Below are 22,922 nucleotides of genomic sequence, written 5' to 3' on the forward strand. Positions count from 1 at the left end.
GATCACGGCAGCAGAGCCTGTTTGTCCATGGCTGCACGCGCACCTGCAGCCCATCAAGTATATTTATACACTAACAATAGTCACATCCGCGATGCGATGTGAGCTTGTATATCAGCTGTTCTCTGTGCGCAATACTGTTGTGTTTTGAAGTATAAATGTCTCCTAGGGTGCACTTCACTAGCACAACCTCCACACACAAGAGGAGGTTGAATGGACTGAAACCAGCGCTCCCCCACATGAAACAGTCACCCGTGCGCCCAGACCCAATGTTTATAAACAAATAATTGGTCTATACACATCAGAACTCAATAAATCTCAAAATCTCAATAAATTAATGTCATAATTTCCAGCTCACCAGATTGGTCAGTTGTGGCCGGGGGACAGCAGCTATTGGTGTAGAAGGCAGAGGGAGGCGGGACTTCGGAGAGGCCACCCAGGGATTTGGTGAAGCGCCCCTGTGAGTGACAGGTCTCGGTGCAGATCTCTTCCTGGAAGAGGAGGCGGGGCGCAGAGGGCGGGGCCAGTTTGTCCAGAGGGGGCGGGATCTCTGTCGGGTCTGTAGGTCGGTCACACACACACACACACACACACACACACACACACACACACACACACACACACACACACACACACACACACACACACACACACACACACACACACACACACACACACACACACACACACACACACACACACACACACACACACACAGCTTTAGTTTAATGAAACAATCTGAAACTTATATTAATGCATGAAATGTTATTTGAATTAATCTATATGGTATGATATGTTAACACAAGTAGTAAGAGCCACCGTCAGTGGGGGATTCCCTCCCGGGACAAGGAGAACAACCCCTTTTTTTTCTCCCAATTTAGTCTTCATACCAATTAATTCCTGGTGGTGGACAGGTATATCACCCGAGCGGCCAGTGACGAAAGTAAACTTTTATCCCATTAAGACCTGAGGCAGATTCTACTAAATGCTTTCTAAATGAGTAGTTCTCTAACGTTTTCGTGCTAACTGCCAAGGACCACCAAAATGATGTATTTAGGAACCCATCTGAAAAGGTTTTGTGCCAAAGAGAAGATTTGTGTAAAACCAAACATTTTTCAATAATGATCAAAAATAGCAGATGTGCAAGCTTGCAGCGCAGAACAAAGTGGCACGCTCTGAGCTTGTATACCGGTATCTGCAAATCTTTGAAAACCACTGTTCTAAAGAGTATTCTGGAAAAAGTATGATGCTATATATACATTTATATAGCTAAAATCTAAAATAATGCACAGATGCTTTCCAGGTTTTAACAGATTAAATTGAAGCTGTTAGATCATCAGGTTCTTCAACCGTCTCACCGTATGTGAAGCTACAGCTGCTGTCCAGCGCCGTGGCCATGTTGTCCTCTACCCAAGATGCACCAGTGATTGGGGTACTGGCCTCTACACATGATGCCTCTGTAGTGACAGGGTCAAAGGTTATTCTACTTAAATAAATGAGGGATAGAAGAGGAAAGTTACATAGTCCAGCTTTAACTGAAATAACAATTTTACTGAAATAACAATCAAAATTAGGCTTTACAAAAGAATAAAAATACAAAAAAATAAAACAACTCACTCACTCACTGTATGAGCTTGTAGGTCGGCTATTTCCGCAACATTTCTGAGGTAAACTGGAATTGAAAGCTAATGAAACCACAATAATAACCTTGGTTAGTGCTGTCCTCTACCCAGGATGCCTCAGCAGTGACGGCGGTGTTGAACACTCCTCCGAAGACCTTCTGGTCCAGCCAGGACTGACACGTCTCCGTCATGTCACTGAGCAGGCTGGCCAACGAGCGCCGAGGCCTCCTCCGCCGACGGAACACCCTGCAAGATGAAACACCAGAAGGAATACATGAAGAAGAACACCCTGGAACATCAATCACCAGAAGAGACATAAAGAAATCTCTCAATGAGTGTGCACGCGAGTCGCCTTCAAATCTCCAGAACAGTCGGGACCACGGGTCAACGCCATGCTTGCTTGTGGTGGACATTCTTGTCAAAATTTCTATTTTGGGGGGTCAAACTGAGTAGTTAATAATATCACCAGAAACACAAGAGCTAGCCCTGAATGACCATAACAGGTCTGTAATTTTGAGTGTTCAGATGTAACCAAATGGACCCATAAGGGTCCCCCTTTGTCTCCCTGCTCTTCTATTGAGAAATGTAGATTGTGTCAAAGGTTATGTTTCACCTAGACACAGGCTCTGACTGATTTATCTCCTGAGCCCACAGGCTGGGTCTATTAGCTCAATGGTTAAAATGTCAGCACTTGCAGGAAACAGGGTTGAAATCCGGGGTAGAAGAAAGTAACATAGTGCAGTTTTGGCTCACACCCACCCCTGCCTGCAGACAGTATTTAACATAACATGAGGGTGAGTAACAGATCATTCTCTAGTGTATCATGCTTCTCACAACATGTGACATCTCATCATGTATCTCTGCCAAAGTTGGCAGCAAACTTGTCAAAACAGGAACGCCTCATGGTAAGAAAGACAAACTAAATAGGGGCTGCTAATATCAATTATTGTCTCCACAATTATTCTATCTATACCAAGCCTTTTTCTCCCACTAAATGCTGATATTTGTCCTTTGAGTAAAACATTTTTTTCTCTGTTTCAGATATATATATATCTCTGTTGATATACATATATACATTGTGACACATTGTGAGCTTGTAGATCGGCGATTTTCACTAGTTTGCATTGGGTCCTGGGGAGACAGCATTTCTCTTTTGGGTCTCGAGCTAAAAAGTTTAGTAACCAATGTTCTAACTCACACAGCCACTTTTTGTTATACCTCTATTATCAATAACATGCAAGTCACCTAGCAACAGCAACAGATGACTTCACACGCTGGCTGTTGAACACACGACGTGTGACGCGCAAAGAATTTAACGCAGCTCGTAAAGCCGTCTGACGTGTACCGAGCGCTTTGCTCCGACTGGCCCTGGAGGATGACCTCATCATCTGTGTGGAGAGGCCTGTTTGAAGACGGGGTGTCAGCACTTTGGAGGAGTTACGTAATGATCAGGGCTGGAAGAAGTAGCCAAGATGTTTTTTATACTAAATAAAATAGTAGTAATACCATAATGCAGAAGTACTCTGTTGCAAGGAAAGGTCCTGTGTTCAAAACTTATACTCGAGTAAAAGTACTGGCTTATTGGTGTCAAAATATACTTAAAGTGCCAAAGAAAAAGGACTCATTGTGCAGAATGACCCATTTCAGAAGTTTAAAAAAAATGTGTCAAACAACGAGCTCACAAGCCATCACAATGCGACGGCTTGTGATCTTGTAGATCAGCTAACTTTTAAGTGAAAAATACGGCTTAATTGGTTCATGTATATTTTGTAAAAATAGTCTAAATCTAGAAAGTATCTAGTAAGATTTTCAAATAACTGAAAAGTATAATTTGCCTGAGATGTAGTGAAAAATGGACATACAGTACTCAAGTCAAGTAAGAGTACCTCAAAGTTGTACTCAAGTACAGCCCTTGTATTTATTTAGTTACTTTGGAGTTACGTAACCACCACCACAGTCCTCTCATCCAAACATTCTATATCCGGACTGCATGTGATATCTAACACAGAACTGCACTTCCTTCTGGCTGCTGTTTGAGCCACTATCAGAAACCCTTAAAGGAACTTTTTGTTTCCGTTTTTCTTTTACTACATCATCTCCATATATGGGTCCTCACTAGTCTCTCAAGACAACTTTTCCATAATCTTTGAATGCTACATAGTCTAACTATGTGGCTTGCACATGCAAGCCATGTAAGCACATGCAAGCCATTAACGTTAAAGTCCTACTATTTGTCACATACATTGCTGTATGCAAAATTTGTTCTCCGCATTTGACCTCTTGGAGCGCTGAGCAGCAGCTCGCCGCTCAGGAATCATTTATAGTTGATCTAACCCCCAATCCAACCCTTGATGCTGTGTGCCAAGCAGGGAAGTGGATCGCCGTGGATCGAACCCCGACCTCCCAGTTTCAGGGTCTAACCACAAGGCCACTGAGCTGGTGTAAGCCAGGTATTGATTTCCGATTCTCAATAACTTCAGAATAGACTCTGTGATATAATCTATTCTCGATCCCCATCCCTACTTACACCCACCTAGGAAAGCAGATTGTTTGTATATGGCAGCGGTTCTTAAACATTGTCATGTCAAGGACCCCCAAATTGAAAAGACTAGCCCTTACCCGTTGTGAGATATTTGCCCCCCCTTGTACTGCGCCCGGGTGCGTTTGTAATTGACTAATACATTCATTAATAATCATTAATGTGTCAAATCGGAAAAAGGGCTTCGTTACGCCCTCCATATTCATATGGTCAATGCCTGTGTGAAAAGTGGGGGCAGTAAGGCGTTACGGCAGTCACAGTGACACACAGACACACGGACACACAGACACTCAGACATTGTTAGAATTATAGTATGATGATGATAGTATGCCAGGGGCAAATTTATTTTTTATGGCTATAGCAGTGTTTCTTTTTTAAACTCAATAATTAATGGGTTCATTTGGTTCCATTTGAGTTACAGACCCATAAGGAACGCCTTCGAGGACCCCTGGGGGTCTCTGAACCGCCTCAAGGACCTCTTTGAGAACCCCTGGTATATGGATGCTGTAGTGAAGTGTCGTCACGACTCACCGGACAATGTTCTCCTTGTAGGACACGTTGGTCTTGGACGGGGTGAGGGAGACGTTGCCCTGGTCGTCCCAGCTGTAGCTGTCCTCCGTCAGGAGGTAGTAGCCGTTGGAGAGGAGGCGTGGCGAGCGCCGGCAGGAGCACGGGGAGCCCCCGGTGGTGTTGGAGGAGTAACACACGTAGGAGGAGTCCGGAGAGAGGAGAGACAGGCCCAGACTGTGGAGGAGAGAGACAGACACAGACGTGATGTCACTGGGTCTGTGCCGCACGCGTGTGTAGTGCGTGTGTGCATAAACGTGTGTGCACACGTGTGTGTCAGATGTGTTTGTGCAAGGTTCATCATTTTGTATCATACAGTACATCACATTCTGGCCAATCACTTCCAATCACTTTTGGCATCCTCACTTTTTATCTTCACTTTTTAAGCCCTCAGCCAATCAAATCATCGCTATGGGGTACACAGTACACACAGACACACACAGCTGGGCATAGGAGAGGCTAGTGCCCCTCAAAAAAGAGAAAAGGCAGAGGGAGAGCATACAAAACATTTCATATTACCACATTTGGCACAACCGTTTCATTAAAGCAATAATTCCCCATGGTAGGATTTTATCACAACCAGGCCGATACCCGTTGGCCCAACGGCACCAACAGCGTTGGGAACACAACGCATGGCCCTCCGGTTATGCAATGCCATTGCCCATCTGTACCTGTTGTCAGTGTACTTAGTGCAGTACCCATTTGTCATACTACTTGAAAGTCATTCTGTCATTGATGCCAGTACTGTGACATCACATTGAGGACATCAGGGATCTCCATATGGACATAGAAGGGACACAAACAGACAGACACACGTACAGAGATCTCCATGCATGGGCACCAACACACAGCCCTAACCTAACCCCAAGTGATACACACACACACCACTTGGTCGGACAGTCCTCGAGATATAGAGGACAGACAGACAATCCTACCTTTGACATGATTGGTCAGCCAGCGGGTGTCTCTCTTTGATTGGTGAACCTGAAAAAAATAAACAGAAACGTGTGAACCACTTGCTGTTGTCGTCCAAATATGCATTCGATGTATAATAGTTCTATTGCAATAGCTCAAAAAGGACCCATTAAGGTCAAATTTTCCGGGAATCTGTCCGTCGCGTCAGTCAGCCGCGGAGGTGGAGCTTCCTTTCCATCCACCAGCTGTCTAAAAAGCCGGAATGACGTCGGGCGTCAGCTTCGTCTGTCCGCGGCTGTGCGGTAAAGGTGTGCCTGTGCTGTATCTGAGACAGATGGTCGTACTCCCTCTTCTCAAACACAGAAGAACAGGAGTTCAGTCTTTGTTCAAGGCCTCTGCCTATCTGGGGAGAAACACATGTTCTCTCTTTTCTTTGAGAAGACATGAGACACCTATGAGTAACTTTACTGGCCAAACTCTGCTCCGAACAGAGAACGTATTAATATGGTATAATTATACTGACTCAATGCTGTGAGAGTCATACATGGAGGTGAAAACCTATGCTCCGTAATCCCCTGTAGTGCTACAACAAGATTACTTGATTATATGAAATCTTCCCTGCATGGCCAGTAAGAAATCAGCGTCCGTGTGCCTATGCTTGCTGGCCTGGTGGGTTTCAAGCATAAGCGGACAAGCAGACCCGACATTTTTAAATATCTCCGACAGCATAACAGAGCCACTGGGCCACCCCAGAAATGCAGATGTCACCTTAGTCACTGTGTAAATTTATGTAAATCAGTATACTGTAGGTACTCAGAAAACAGAAGACAAAATAAGGCAGCAACAGTTGAGATCTCAATTACATATTATTATTGGCTATACTGAGGAGACCGACTTACATACATAATGGAAACTCTGCCTGGCTCAAAATTGTATTCTCTTTGTATTCACCTTTCAAACGTTTTTTCTACACACTACAAGTCATCACATCCACCTCACATCACTTACTGCACCTCACAATCCTATCTATAACATGCTTTGACATTTATCAGTGTTGACAAGATGGCATGGCAGCTAGGTTTTGGATGCCTAGGTCAAAGGTCATTAGACGTCTACTTCAAGAAGACATTTTCCAGAACAGCTTCACACTCACAGCTAGACAAGAGTTCATAAATGGATTATGGTTAAATGCATTATAACATGAAGCTGTTCCTATTGAACACTAGCTAATTCAGCAGTGTTTGTGGCTGTGGTTGAATTCTCAATACCATCAACAAAAGCAAAAGTAAGTAACAATCATTTCATCTTAGATGAAATAATTGTTTTATGGTTGGTTGTCTACTGCATTTTAATTGGTTATATTCCCTTTTTTTTAATCAATTTCTTATGTGAGTAATGACTTGTGGAGACTTTTGCTGCCTTTGTGTGTAATACATTTAGGATGTAATATTCTCTTTTTTGTATTATGTACATACGGGTATTGTATGTATATCGTCTTGGACATCAGGAAGAGTAGCTACCGTTCAGTCTGCAGCTAATGGTGATCCATTGCATAAATGCATAAAGCAACTAAATGAGCTACATTGCTAGTGCCAAGTCAATGGTAATGTGTTGCTCAAGCCACACTGTGTAGATGAAAAGGTTTAAATAGCACAGGGAACTGGTCATTTATGATGAATGAGCTGGCCTTCCTATTATGGAACAAGAGCAGGAATTGTGGGCAGAGAGAAGGGAGTGGAAACGGTGAAACGTAGATGTCCAATTGTTACTTTTCAGGATTCAAATTCAAAAATAGCTAAAAGTAGCAGATCTACAAGATACAAGCTTGTGGATCTGCTACTTTTCATGCTTTTGTGTGATGCTGTAGTATGATCAAGTAGGACCAGTGGCATGTGTTCAATCGTTTCAATTGAAACGGGCCTCGAGCCTACAGGGGCCTCCCCCAAAAAAAACAAATAGTAGTAGTAGTAGTAAGGTAGTAGTAGTAGTAGTAGTAGTAGTAGTAGTAAGGTAGTAGTAGTAGTAGTAGTAGTAGTAGTAGTAAGGTAGTAGTAGTAGTAGTAGTAAGGTAGTAGTAATAGTAGTAGTAGTAGTAGTAAGGTAGTAGTAGTAGTAGAAGTAATATTGCATTGCATCCCAGCCTTCCAATCAGCCTTGTCAATTATTCAGCCTCATCCTGTACGTCCACTTACCTAGTTGGCAGCAGCTAAAAAAAGAAAATATTGTTTTTATTTTATTTTTATTATTATTATTAATTATTAAAATTATGGCGTCATGAACGGGGCCTCCCGATCCTTAAGGCCGCCCCTGAGTAGGACATTCATTTACGAAAAAACACAAAAAGGTAGTATGCAGCTAAGAGGTTTTTTGTACTGAGGGGACAAATTCCAGGCATCAGTTTGTATCTTCCTAAAGTTCCTACACTCTCCTACCCTGTATCCCTCTCATCTTTCCAGTCTGCCTTTCCTACACCGTCATATTCCCAGCTGTCCTACTGTCTATCTCCCATAGCGTCTGTCTGTCTGTCCTAGATTAAATACTGATGTCATTGGGCTGCCTGCCTTGAAAGATATACATTCACGTCTTTTTGACCATACTGTACCTCTGTAAATGTTCAATAAAAGCAGCCATTGTCAAACTACTTTGTAGAAGTGAACTGGTCCCACATGGGGAACGGTAGGCCATTGAACACTGTTGTTGACACTAACTCAACACATACTCTGACAGTGTTTCACTTCACAATGCTGGAATGTGACCGTTTGTGTTACTGTTGTGCAGTAAGCCTACTGTTTGGGAACCAAAAGAGAAGTCAGTAAACTCCATCTTTATAATTTATGATACTCTTTGTTGAGTAATGACTTGTGTTCGGCCCCCTTTGGATATTGCAGTACTAGCATATTAACAGTGAATAAACTATAACAATAATATGATACAATTATATCATCATTATTGTCTGGCAGAAACCTTGTACAGTATCTCCAACATGACACATCGCAACACATAGTGAGCCTGTAGATCTGCTATTTTTGAAACATTACGAAAAATAACAGTTTCCACCTGACAGCAATGATATACACATACATACACAATAACATCCAGTTTATAGCAGCAGCAAATAAGAGACAAATTGACTCCACGCCCAACTGTAAACATGATGTCAGCATGTGGAATGCTGTGACAGAGACCTGTGAGAGTCATTGTTCTTTGACATACAGTAGCACAGTGGTTCTCAAAACATTGTCATGCCAAGGACCCCCGAATGAATATGCATTTGGATGCTATTAACACATTTAGCTGGGGACCCCCTGGAACCCCCTCAAGGACCCCACTTTGAGAACCACTGCAGTAGCACGTTGTCTCTGTCAGCTGGAAACCTCATTACAGTATGTCCAAAACTGTTAAGTTTCAGGATGATTTAAATTCAAAAATAGCATAAGTAGCAGATCTACAAGCTTGAACTTGTGGATGTGCGACTTTTTATAAATTAGTAGGACATAAATTTACGAAAAAAACAAAAGGTTAGAATATGGACATGGTTGTTGAATTTTAGACCTACTTGTGACGGCTCCAGAGAAGAACAGAGCCATGGTTCCCTCAGTCCTGCAGGGTCCGCACACAGAGAGAGAGAGACAGATGGGGGGGTGGGGAGTGCCTCTGTCCCGATCTGTAGAAAACATTAGAAACACGACCAAAACATTAGACACAAGAGCCAAGAGGACACACGCGCTGTCAAGACCAACACCACAGGAAACACAGCCAATGTTCCGCAATGCACAGTACATTTCCTGTGACATGAGAATATCCGCCAGAAGAATCTACTGTATGAAGGTTTATTTAGTTACATGGAATGAACTAACAGAGATAGGAACACAAACTGTAAAACTGTGAACACACAGAGAGAGAAAGAATGCACAAAATGAAAGGTTAGAAAGGGCCAATCTGAGGACCAGATCAGAATGTTTGAATGTTTGTAAACAAACGGGTGTTTCCAGGTAGAATGTCTGTGTGTGTCCAGAACAGTAGCTATGTCTAGTGTGTCAGTAGGCATGTCAACCTGTGGATATTTTACGTAATATATAATAGCGTCCTGTTTTTCCCCCTCCAGAAATAAGGTTTATATACTGCTGAGTGAAAATACAGTTTTGGCCTTGGTGATTTCATGCTGATTTTGTCTATAGAAAGGGATGGGGAGGGGGGCAGAGAAAGAGAGAGGCTGCACCTTCAAGATTATGTCAGTCTCTTGTAAACTCCTTTAGCTCCTTACAGTGTGCAGACAGTAATCCACCACCAGAGACAGAGAGAGACAGAGACCTTTTGTACAGTACAGTTCCACATGGGCCCTAGCGTCCCTGTGAGCTTGTAGATCGTCTATTTTCAATGAAGAACTCCTGAAGTATGTAAGGTTTAAGTGTTTAACATGTGCATTGTGCAGTCTTCTTCAGTCAAACTATGCCCTGCATTAAGGATTAGACACAGCCTCCTGTAATCTCACTGCTAACAGGCTGCTCCGTTAACACAATAATATCCTCATGCTGACACACACACACACACACACACACACACACACACACACACACACTGCAAGTATCCATTAATACTTTTTAATCGAATAATCTTGAATTCTAATATATATTTTTGACTGAAATACTTCTTGAGTCCTGTTTTTTACTGCCGCACAACGGTGTCACGCTCAAGTAAAAATAGAAATAATACACAAGCTAAAAAGCTTTAACACCAAAATGGACTATTTATTATTCGTTATAAATCAAAAATATATATTAGTTCAGTTAACAGTTGCACCCAGTGTGCCACTTACTGCTGTGCTCTTGCGTGCACGCAGTCTCACGCACACACACACACACAGTCACACACACACACTTAGGTCACATTCTCACCTAATACTTCGGTAGACTCGAATTCGTATGGGCGGAGAAATGGCCCAAATGGGATTCTTGCATATTTAATTTGCTGCGGTTTGCCTTCACACAGTCAATCATCCGCAGCAATTGGAAACGCACCAGGGGGGACCTTTATCAATGTGTTCCATTCATAAACTAGCCTACACAGTGAAATGATAAATCTATGGTGATAAAATTATACTCATAACGTGCATGTGTAGTGCCGTGGGACTGCCCCCCCTCTCGCTCTCTCACTATACGCACGCAGCCACGCACTGTTCTTTTGGGCATGGAGCATAGAGTATTAAAAGGCATGGAGGCACAGCGCTGAGCCGCATAACAGACAGCAGCGCAAAATGTTTACAAGTTTATCGAGATGAAAGTTCCTACTCCCCACTAGTCCCCACTCCCCACACAGTGACAGCATTCCATGTTTACGGCACGCACAGACAGACAGAATATTCTGTAGGCTATAATACTATTACACTGCACTGCAGTGTTTGTGTTTTCTTAAGCAATTGATTAATGTACTCGTCCTCATTTCGATCAGGGCTTCAGTCTCCACTCTCCTCATTCGACCACGTCTATCCACGGTAACGGGACATCTTTGCGCTGCGTAAAATATGCCTTCTCCGTCTCCAACTGTGTTCAGCTCCTCACCCGCCACATTGTTTGCTTTATTTACTGCGGATTGCATTCACACCTGCACCGAATCGTAATCAAGTGCGATTGGAAGCGAAGCGAAACCCCCGTTTTTGCTCGGAGTAAAATGCGGTTCTTTGCTGCGCATTAGGATTCGAAAGAGCCTTCACACCTGCCAAACGAAGCGCACTTTCTGAAAATGCGCAGCAGGATTCGTTTTAATCGCAGCAAAGCTCTCTGGTGAGAATGTGACCTTACCCCAAAGTTTTTTTTCTCTTCAGTCAAAGTGGACTAAAACTCCTGGGTGCTGGAAGCAGAGTCCTGCGTGTCAGGTCTGTTGTGTGCAGTCAGTCAGTCAGTTGTCTCAGGCAGTCTCCCACATACATCGTCTCAACTCTAGAACTGCAGCTCTGAGCACACACTGCACGGAGAGGAACAAAAACACCATGATGTCACTCTTCCTGTTAACCCCGTCCTCACCACGACACAGACACTTTACAAGTTTACATTAACCACTTCAACCCTATACTTTGCTTACTGGACTCCCCAAGGGCTCTATAATAGGCCCCCTCCTCTCCCCCCTCTACACCAGTGATTCTCAACCCTTTTTAATTTCAAAGACCCCCAGTTTAATATGCATTGGACCACCATTTGATACCATGATTTATGTCTAGGACCCCCAATCTACATTACAGTAAAGTCCTCAATGTGTATTTAACTTGGTGTACTACTACTACTAACCAAATGGCCAGTTGAACCGTTTCAGTTTGAATTAAGGGGATTCTCTGTTCTCCGTGTGTGTGACTCCCATTAGCCTACATTACATTGTGTGCGTGTGTGTGCGCGTGCATGTGTGTGTGTGTGTGTGTGTGTACAGACATTAGTCTGGTCATCTGAACAGTGTGTCCCAGTGTTTGACTGCAGGGGAGGGGACACTCCACAATGGGACGGCTCCTCTTACTGGGTGCAGCAACTCTATTGGCTGGCCGCCACCGCTAACGTTTTTACGTTTCTATTATCATTTGAATTTAAATGCCTTAACTATGACCACACAAAGCATCTTATTTGACCTCAAATATCTTTTGCAAGCTCCCACAGTAGAATTACATCCTAAATAAACAGGCCTACTACTTCCACAAGTAGTAGGGATGTTTACGGAAAGAACTTGTGGGGGCTGGCTGCTCTGCCCTGATTTGCTGCCCTACCTACCGGACCTTTCTTCGCCTGATAAACGGGCTAAGTACCATTATGTGTCACTTTGCATAAGAGTGTCGTTAGATTATTGATGTTATAATTCATTTAATTTAAAAAAGAAAGCAAGATCCGGACATTTTGAAAAAGTGGGATCATACATTTAAAGCTATGAGAATCAATGTTTCGATAAGAATCAATGTTTCAAACACATCAGAACAAGGTGACGTATTTCTGTGCCCTGATCTTGCTTTCTTTTTTTATTTAGTACTACCCCGTTGATCCAGGAACACCACAACAACGTTATGCTTACGATACTTTGATCTCATTCTCCACTGAGCACCTGTTTTATTTTATTTTATTCATTTCACGTGACAAAACTCTGCCAATATCTTGTGTGCAACACTTGTTGTCTCATAGCAGACATCGCCGTGGTAACGTACAGTTCCCAACATCCGTCTCTGTAGGACGGAGTGAATAAAGAGTGTGTGTGTGTGTGTGTGTGTGTGTGTCCTCCTCTCAAAGGGGCTCCAGGGCCCAACTGCTCATATCTCCTGGACCAAAATAGACCACCAGACAGACCTCATCATAATGACTGACCCACCAACACAGGAACAATGTGATGGCTCACACAGCCTACAGGCCCAAACACACACAACTACAGCCAGGCGATATGGACAAAATCAAATATACAAATATACAATAAACAATCTTTTCTAGCAAATACCTCCATCAATGAAGTGGGGCCAGAAATAATATAGCCCTGGGGGATGTTGATCAACTACATATAATGGGGTTTAAGTGGTTTTAACGAGATGTGTTTGCAGAGACACACAATGGGAGGAGGAAAATGTAAATACACAAACTCTGCACTGATTTCATTTTCCTCAGGAAGTCACGGAAACAGAAATCTTGTGATGAAACGTTTTAACCACTTAAATCCTCTAGTCTTAGAGAAACGGACTGCAGTTAGCACAGTACTCGAACCGTTTTTTTATTATCATTGTCTGCTATTGTTGTCGAAGTATTGCCCCAGAAGTGGAAGTAGCAATACAGTAAAAGTTAAATAAATGTACCTCAAAATTGTACTCAAGTACAGTAGGTTACCGTGGCTGCACAAATGGTTAGATTTGTTTGCAGTAGTATCTTTGCAGAGATACATACTCACTGTATGTTTTCTTTTCCATTTTTACCTCCTTTATGGGCTGGCTGGCTATATAGAAGTGTATATTTGTATGTCTCTAAATGTTATGATGAATTGAACACTAGGCTTGTAAACAAGCATAGTGCTTTATTGGTCGTCCACTCACAGTTGACAGTTTTTGTATTGAGTTGTGCTTGAAATGTACTGTAATTCTGCAAACTGTTAATAAATACTTCAATCTATTTCAAAATTGCATAAACAAAACATGTTCTGTAAAAAAATATAATAATAATAATAATAATAATAGTCTACCAGAACTATTATCACGTTAAAATTGTGCAGTCTATTACCATTGTGTTGCAGAGTGCTGTCGGCCTTCTGGCTGTGGCGTGTGCATGCGCGCGTGCGTGTGTGCTGTTGGAGATGGTGATGCTGGAGGAAAATACGTAGCAGGAAATGGGGTACCACCACCAGACCAAACCATTCCACCAGCACCCCTTCTCATACAGTGTAATGGACTCCTTTCATTCATGCATTCTTCTTATTTTACTATATTACAGGCTACATAGGTTACTCAGTCAATTATTATGAATAGGAAAACAACTAAACAAATCATTTACATAAGGCGAAACAATATTATTCTACTATCAGCTATTTCATATTGCTCTGTCTAAATTCAGTTCAGCAGTCCACAAATATTGACAGGACAGCAGAAGTGATGCAGAATCATGTTCTTTGTTTAAAACAATGTTTTCACATAGACTATTGCAGCTCCGAATGAGTATAAATATAAGTATAAATTAAAAAGATATAGTCTATATAAAAATATAATATTTTTCAGCATTTTTACTTTCATTATTGGGGATAAAATGTTTTGTTTCTCAAAATTTAAATTGCAGCTCAGAATCATAGCCTACTGCATAGCCTAAATCCAAACTCATTTTGTTTGCAGAAGAAAATGTCGTGATTCCGTAGGCTAATTGTTTTCACCCTAAAGGGCTTGCACATTTATGCCGATCTAATCTACAAGCTCGCAACGCATTGCACTGCGGCGCGCTGTGAGCTTGTAGATCTTCTATTTTCCACCGGTTTAGAAGACTTTAGTGGGGATTCCCACGGTGTCAAACAAAGACAGAACAACATCAAATTCAAAAGATCCGTAGCTACTTACCGGGGCCGATCGGTTCTTTGCCGGTTCTACTTCTAATGAGAAGTGCGTTAGATCCTAGTGGTGGGATCAGAAGTGTAGATAGTGGGTCAGTAATGTTGTTTTTTCACTCTTTTCTCCCAGACATCCGTTAGGATTCTACACAGAGGAGCTGAGAGGAGAGGGGCGCTCGTCAACCAGATTCAGTGTTGCCAGATTCTGAGATAAATATGCAACCATGTCTATGAAAACAAGCGACCAAAAGAAACGACCTATTCTGAGCATGAGCACTTTAAACCAAAAATAACCTACATACTGCTACATTTATGGAATATTTGAAACATTTTAACAACACAAATCAATCAATGGGGTCGGGGGGCACCTTAGAGTATAAATAAAGCCTGGCACACATTATAATTTCAGATGGGGGTCCATGACTCAGTCGACAAAGTGATTAACACATTCATTTATTTGGAGGGACACATTAGCATTACACTTTATATTATAAACAAACCCCGAAAAACGTCTACCAACATTTACAAGCGACTTTACAGGAAAACAAGGTCGAGGTCGCTTATAATAAGCGGATATGGCAACACTGATTGTCATCCAGTTTCCAGCCAACACAGCAGCTGTTGAAGTATGGAAGCATAAAGCCTCGCCTTGAGGAGAAGACAAATACACAAACCCGCCTCCTACACATACAGTCAGATGTCGTGGTGATTTGTTTAATTTCAATTCAATTAAAAGGAGCTTTGATTGAATTAGAAAACATTACATTATACTTTAACACTTGCCAAAGTGTTACAAATGAACAAGTATTATACGATACTCACATTTGGTCCCTGACTGACTCTAATATTTTCCTTCCTTGTAGGCCTATTCCATTTTAACCAGTCTTTACGCAACTTTGTTGAAATAAAACAAGAAACAGTTACCGGTACATTGCAAATGGCCCTTAACGTTCAATTAAAAAACAATGCTATAGTAATGTATTAAATGTACTTTACATCACATATTAAGTTAACATTACATAGTTTATACTGCAATCAAGTGTTTCTTGATTCTAATTCTCAGTCCAATAGTGCCATCTAGTGGTCATTGTGTATGCATTGAAACTGGCAATCCTTCACTTATCGCATTTATATAGCCTACTTGGATGAGAACTGATGAGAACAAATCAAACCCTGTCCAAGAACAAATCAAACCCTGTCCATGGTATACCGTATATGTGACCCTTAAACACAAAAACCTGAAGTGTGATACCTCTGTTGGGTAGGTTTCATTTATTCACGTCATCCAAGCTGAAGTGAAGCTACATGCAGGCTCCTGCGGATTGAATTAATACAACAAACTCAGACAATAAGCATGCTTGTATTAGTTAATTAATCATCACACATTTATACACAACATATGTTCCGTCTGTCTGTCTGTCTGTCTCTGTGTGTGTGTGTGTGTGTGTGTGTGTGTGTGTGTGTTTTGCGAAGATGATGGAGTAATAGAGGACACACCTCAGTATCTGGGGGGAAAGATACAAAGAGAGAAGTAGCCTATTTACAGAAGTGGTCACATTTTTGAACATCATGATGAGATGTGTTAGTGCTTCTGTTTTTGCAGAAGTAGATTACACTCCTTTTCGTTGAACTCTGACTCTGAGAACACTTTTTACCTAAAATCTACACAAGAAAAACATAGCTTGCATACCTGGTCTGGCGGCTCTGGCCGCATACTGGAGATCTACAAGCTCAAAACATGTCACACACAACGTTTTGTGAGCTTGTAGATTGGCTATTTTCAAGTAACTGACTGAATATGTACTCTTTGAGCTCTTTTATATACTTTACTGAATATTTCACAAGAATACTTTACTGAATATTTCACAAGAATATAACACAAGAGTCAAATGTGCGGTAAAATGTAATGTGTGTGTGTGTACCACAGACAACTCACCCCGCCATGTCAGAAAGTGAAGACAACTCACCGGGGTATGTGTCGTTTGTGGGTCCTGGTACACGTCCTCAGCCATATTTCATCTTCAAACTAACACTCCGTGCACAACTTGAACTTGGTGAACCAGAAGTCACTCTATTTTACTTTCAGAGAATAGTCATTTCCTGTCAACCTCTTGTTTGGTAGCTAAATGCTATACTTTTGATGTTTTTGTGTGACGCTGCAGTATGATCAAGTAGGGCGTTACTTTGAGAAAAAACACCAAAAGTTAAAAATTGAGATAAGACGTTTCTGTTATCAGTTCTGCATGTCCTCAACAATGATCTTGGTGAATGCACAGGCTCACGCATGCACATTTAAATTGAAATTCAATAATTGTATATGGGTAGTCACAGTGGTGGTCAGATAGGAAGCCCTGCCCAACATGGAGGCATGGGACCAAAACACATGCTCACTGACAAGAGTACCTCTTGGTTCTCCAATGCCTAAATGTCACTAAAAAAAACTAAGCTTCAGACCTCCCAAAACAAACTGATACGGCTAACACAGTCTACATTTTTCTGTAGTGAGATATTTAGTTTATTTAAATTTATATAATATAATATACATTTATATTAGCATTATAGTTGTAGGCTACAATACATTTGGTATGAGAGGTGGGGGAAACAACTTCTAATGTTTGGGAAAAGCTACTGCACTCTATAGGGGCTCATTGTTTTTATCCTGGGATCAAATGGTGAAATAAGAGATTTCTTTCCAGTTGGTGCATAAATATGTTTACACGTAAAGTAACGAGTTCTAGGTAGTACAGTATAACTCACACCCGACCTGAGACCTATAATCTGTGTCCTCGTTTAAGAATCTGATTTACAAGACCCAGACCGTTCTGTTCACCCAGATCTTTGATGTCTATATTGTGTGTGTGTGTGTGTGTGTGTGTGTGTGTGTTTAATATTGTACGTGTGAATATGGATTAGTGGGGTACAGAAATGCTTCCTCACTTCCTGTACACATGGATGGGAGGTTAGGGTGAGCTGTTTCAGTGAAGTCAGTGGTCGAAGCGGTCCACCGTGGCAAACTCACCCAAACTCTGTTGAAACAAATACAAGGATATCATAGTACTGTATATCATCAATATAAATTTAATTAACATGTTAACAGTAAAGAGCATTGCAGATACGGCTGGTTTTGAATGTACAGGCCAATATTATACCAAGCACAGTCAATATCAATTTGGGGGTCCTTGACATGAAAACGTTTGAGACGTTTGAGCAGATCTACAAGCTCTTATCTCGTCTCTTGTGACACACTATGAGCTTGTAGATCTGCTACTTTTGAACAGCCAAAGTATCAAAGGACACGGATGCTTTCCCGGTTCCGATGGGCTAAGCGTATGACCCGGCAGTGTCTTCCAGGATGTTGGTGGCCAGCATGTCTCGGGTCATATTGTTCTTCTCTTTGAGCTTGGCCTGCAGCAGTGTGTGTTCCACCACGCCCATGCGGATGTCCATCTGCACCACCTCCTGCTTCAGCTTGGTCACGTTCTGTCGGATCTTCACCACAGGAGCTGGAACACACAGGACAACTCCCATGAATAACTGCACTAGAATGCCATTGCTGTCGGGCAGAAACCTCTTATCTATATATTTTAACTTTTTGTGTGTTTTCTCGTAAATGAACACCCTACTTGACTTGATCACACTACGCTGACTACGGCGTCACAAAGGCATCAAAATAATCCAGATCCAACAGAGACGATATACAAGATAATACTATACTGTTCTGTAGTATACAATAACTATCAATTATCTTTTTAGTGGTTATTCTATCGATTGATTACAATTTATTATTTTAAAACAAAACCACGCAAATATCGACTAATCGAGCAGTCTGATTAACCACTTAAGCCCTATTTTATACTTCATCATACAAGAGTGTTGCACAACATAGTGAAGATAGCAGATCTACATGCACCACATGCTTTTGAATACATTACTGCACCGTAGTTTGCTTGATTGTGGTCTAACAATTTAAGCTTCTTCAACTAAATAGAAGTGTGTGTGTGTGTGTGTGTGTGTGTGTGTGTGTGTGTGTGTGTGTGTGTGTGTGTGTGTGTGTGTGTGTGCACACGTGCGTGTTGAATGAAAAACTAGTAGTCTTACCTCCGTCAGACATGCTGCTGCCTTTCTCCTCCATGTCCTGTTTGACCTTGTCCAGCTCCTCACTGATCTGAACGCACACACACACACACACACACACACACACACACACACACACACACACACACACACACACACACACACACACACACACACACACACACACACACACACACACACACACACACACACACACACACACACACACACACACACACACACACACACACACACACACACGTTACGGGTCCATTTGGAACCCCTTCAAGGACCCTGAGGGTCCCTGCGAACCCCACTTTGAGAGCCACTCCTAGACCCAGGTTAGCAGAAGGTGGCATACCTGTTAACTTGTTCCAGTTCATTTGTTTGTTTGCAAAAGAAGCAAAAATAGTCGATCTACAAGCTCACAAGTGTTGTCAGCTTGTAGATCTGCTATTTTCACTGAAAGTTGGACCCAGAATAGGGAAGCTGGGGTTGATGTGGTGAAGAATGTTGTGTAGTGTAACTGACCTCTGCTAGTACTCTGGTCCTCTCAGTCACTCCTCCACTGGCCTGTTGGTAGCGCTCTTTGGCCTGGAGGACAAATCATGCATTCATTAAACTTTTGAAGGTCTTTGTTGTAGTGTTTTTCTTTTGTACAATAATTGTATCATTCTAGGGGTGCCACAATTAATCAAACGAATCACTTGACTCTATTGGATAAAATAATAATTTAAGGGTGTTGTAATAAAATGTGGTCTACTCTATATGATAGTAATCGTTGCTAGAGTGTTTGTTCAATCCCCATTTCTCCAACTGTTTAGTAAACGGAAAATACATTTTCTGTTTCAGGTTACCAATGTTATCCACTCTGCACAGAGAGAACTCATACAGGTCAGGATACATTGGAACTGGAACACTAGAATATTGAAGCTGATAAATGTGACTGGATGAAATTGGCGACACATGTGAAAAGGTATTTTCTGTTTACTACAGAGTTGGAGAGACGGGTTGTAATAACCCCTGTTACTGAACAAACACTATGGCACTATCAGAACATAGAGCTTTCACTTTTATTTTAAAAAAAAAGAAAAAATGCTTTTTTTGTTTGTTGCTAAAACAGTCGACTGACCAGCTCTCAATGCATCACATCATTAGAATGTTTTAGCGTTGAATAATACCATCTATTATTAGTGTAGGGCTTGATCTTACTAGGCCACATGGTGCAGCAGTGCTAAAGTTACAAGCCAAGACAAATACACGCTGGGCGCTGGCCTCTACTCTATGGAATTCTGTAGTGGTGTAGACTGAGAACTGTAATCCATGCACTGATGTTGGCCTGAGCACTGCAGTATTGTACATAGATGAAGTGATTTACAATTTGGGCTTTTAGCAGACTTACAATGAGCAAGGTGACCACATAATGGTATATATCAATGAGCAAGGTGACCACATAATGGTATATATCAATGAGCAAGGTGATCACATAATTATCAATGAACAAGGTGACCACATAATGGTATATATCAATGAGCAAGGTGATCACATAATGTAATATATCAATGAGCAAGGTGATCACATAATGTAATATATCAATGAGCAAGGTGATCACATAATGTAATATATCAATGAGCAAGGTGATCACATAATGTAATATATCAATGAGCAAGGTGATCACATAATGTAATATATCAAATACAGAGAGACAGTGTAGTGCCTCAAGAAGAATCAGTCTAACCAGTGGTTCCCAAAGTTTTTAAGTTCAAGACCTAAAAAGAGAAATTAGATGCTTGCCAATGCCAAGGACCCAAACTATTGAAAATAGCAGATCTACAATGCTCACAATGTGTCGCTTCCTGCCGCATTTTGAGCTTGTAGATCAGCTACTTTTTATTTTCTCTTTTATTTTTAATGAATGGAATTTGGAAGATTGTTGGAAGACAGTTGTTTTGAAAATGTTCAAGTTAAACTAAACTAAACTAAATGTAGAAAACAAAAAATAAAGGGACCCATAAAAACGTGTCCGAGTGTGTGTGTGTGTGTGTGTGTGTGTGTGTGTGTGTGTGTGTGTCTGTTACCAGCTAATCTCCAGCCCTGTTAAAACCCAGTCGATGCCAAATTCTGCACACACACTCCCTGGATGCCAACGATGAACCTCTTCCCCAAATGTTCCAGAATGGCATGTTATAGTGCCACCAGGAGGCAGACGTTTGTAAAACAATTTATTTTATATTACTCCTCCAGATTCTGTCCAAAAATCCTACAAATCGTTACCTAACCAAAGCCTAAGCAACAAAAACATGTCATACCTCGCTGAGCTTGGCCTGAGCGTTTCGGTACTCCTGGATGAGATGCTCCAGCTGGTTGTTGATGTACTTCTCTCTGCTGCTCACCTTCTCCAGCGTCTTAGCAATGTCGTCCTGCAGCTTGTCCAGGTAGCCCTGCACACACGCACACGGTCTCACACTCACACACACACACACACACACACACACACGCACACACACACACACACACACGCACACACACACACACACGTCAACAGCTTGTTCACGTATGAACATAAAAGTGAAGAGTATAGCCCTACTACTGTACGACGTGCCCATACAGTACATGCATTTTTGCCTAAAAAGTGCGGTTGGAAAATAATATGATCACACATTACTTATTGTTCACCCGTCTCTGGACACCTATGGCCCTAGTTTCACCATTGCCCCTTATGTTATCCCTCAGCTTCTTTGCCTTTTTTTTTTACTATTTTGAAGAAAAAAAATTGAATAGTTCAAATAGCCGGACTACAAGCTCACAACATGTCGATCAGCTAGTTTAACAATTTTAAAATGTTTTTCAAAAGAGTAAAAAAAAAGAAAAAGGATATAAGTTTATGGATAAGGAGGTAAGTCACTAACGAAAATAGGGCCCCTTATGTACATCAATACAGGTTGGCAAACTAAACTAAACCAGATAAATTCAAAAAGCTGAAAAACTAAACTCCAGCTAAAGTGTATGAAGTAAAGTGTTTGTCATGTATCCAGCACTCAGGCGCTTGGAGGGAAGGGAACAATGCATCCTGTATACATTGTGATTCCACGCTTTTTGCTCAAGGCTTTTAAGCATTGAGAGTTGCACTCAGTGCAATAGCGGATGGACTTCAGTTGCCAGAAGGACTGCTTGGCAGGCAACCAAAGTAAATGGTCAGATGGATGACGGCCCCCGCAGACAATAGATTTAATTCTCTTTATGACAGAGAGACTCGGTGAAGGAATGAGAGGGCAAACCTGTTCTTTTGAAATCCACTAGGTGGAGGTGGAGAGCTTGATGCCAAGCACTTCAAGAGCTATTCATAAATACCTTGCATCTCCAGATTTAGTTTTTTCGTAAATTAATGAATTTATGTATTTAAAAGGTCTTAAAAATCCTTAAATTGTCACGTCATTGTCATCTGGGGACCCGCCCAAAATCACTAATAATAACCTACCTTAGTTTCCTTCAGTGATGATTTGATGCCGTCTCTGTGCTGGTGCATTTGGTCGACATGGACCCTCCAATCCTACACACACACACACACACACACACACACACACACACACACACACACACACACACACACACACACACACACACACACACACCACACACAACGTCAAGTTGTCATATATATATATATATACTGTATATGGAACTATTTCTCTTCACAATGTCCATTTCTCAAATACTATTACACTTGTGGGGACATTCGGCTCTCATATGTGTAGCAAAACCGTGCGCACACACGCACGCACACACGCACACACGCGCACACCACTTCCAACCAATTTCAACAACAGTGTGTTGTGTACCGTTCTGCACTCTGAGCACTCGCCGAAAACGCGAGAGAAAAAACTACAAAACAACCTATAAGTGGACTTGAGTGGAAAGTATTTTCCAATTGCTGAATGTGGAGTGGAGCAGGTTTCTGCTCTCTCTAGAAGAGACTTTTAGAAAGATATGTTTTTCTTTTAGATTGGCCTCCTACAGGGGTGGCCAAACATTCAGGAAAGTAACGTTTTCTTTCAGGTTGCCTGACGGGCAAGTGCGTTTTACTTTGAATGGGGAAGCAACCATATTCATTAAATGTTCTTGGTTATTTGCTACCTTAAGTAGCAGTTGTGCTCATTCAGATTTTCAAAGTG

The 22,922-nt window shown here is 41.7% G+C and overlaps 2 protein-coding genes across 2 annotated transcripts in view; both read right to left on the reverse strand.

Annotated features, from left to right (window-relative positions):
• The window catches only part of tmem71 (transmembrane protein 71), a 31,783-nt gene extending 16,951 nt beyond the window's left edge, over positions 1-14,832 (reverse strand). Inside the window, exons 1-8 of the mRNA XM_080778241.1 lie at positions 14,687-14,832; positions 11,439-11,601; positions 9,197-9,304; positions 5,661-5,709; positions 4,690-4,902; positions 1,705-1,865; positions 1,356-1,454; positions 356-556 (exon numbers count right to left, since the gene is read on the reverse strand). Coding sequence (XP_080634367.1) covers positions 356-556; positions 1,356-1,454; positions 1,705-1,865; positions 4,690-4,902; positions 5,661-5,709; positions 9,197-9,227 — 754 coding nt within the window. The 5' untranslated portion in view covers positions 9,228-9,304; positions 11,439-11,601; positions 14,687-14,832. The remainder of the gene's footprint in view (positions 1-355; positions 557-1,355; positions 1,455-1,704; positions 1,866-4,689; positions 4,903-5,660; positions 5,710-9,196; positions 9,305-11,438; positions 11,602-14,686) is intronic.
• Positions 14,833-16,967: 2,135 nt separating this feature from the next.
• ift57 (intraflagellar transport 57 homolog (Chlamydomonas)) overlaps positions 16,968-22,922 on the reverse strand; it is an 18,295-nt gene continuing 12,340 nt past the window's right edge. Inside the window, exons 8-12 of the mRNA XM_080778233.1 lie at positions 22,229-22,300; positions 21,060-21,191; positions 19,282-19,344; positions 18,775-18,841; positions 16,968-18,179 (exon numbers count right to left, since the gene is read on the reverse strand). Of these exons, the coding sequence (XP_080634359.1) occupies positions 17,998-18,179; positions 18,775-18,841; positions 19,282-19,344; positions 21,060-21,191; positions 22,229-22,300 (516 nt within the window). The 3' untranslated portion in view covers positions 16,968-17,997. The remainder of the gene's footprint in view (positions 18,180-18,774; positions 18,842-19,281; positions 19,345-21,059; positions 21,192-22,228; positions 22,301-22,922) is intronic.

Source organism: Protomyctophum bolini (assembly GCF_963924005.1).
Source record: "Protomyctophum bolini genome assembly, chromosome: 12".
In the NCBI taxonomy this organism is placed as follows: Eukaryota; Metazoa; Chordata; class Actinopteri; order Myctophiformes; family Myctophidae; genus Protomyctophum; species Protomyctophum bolini.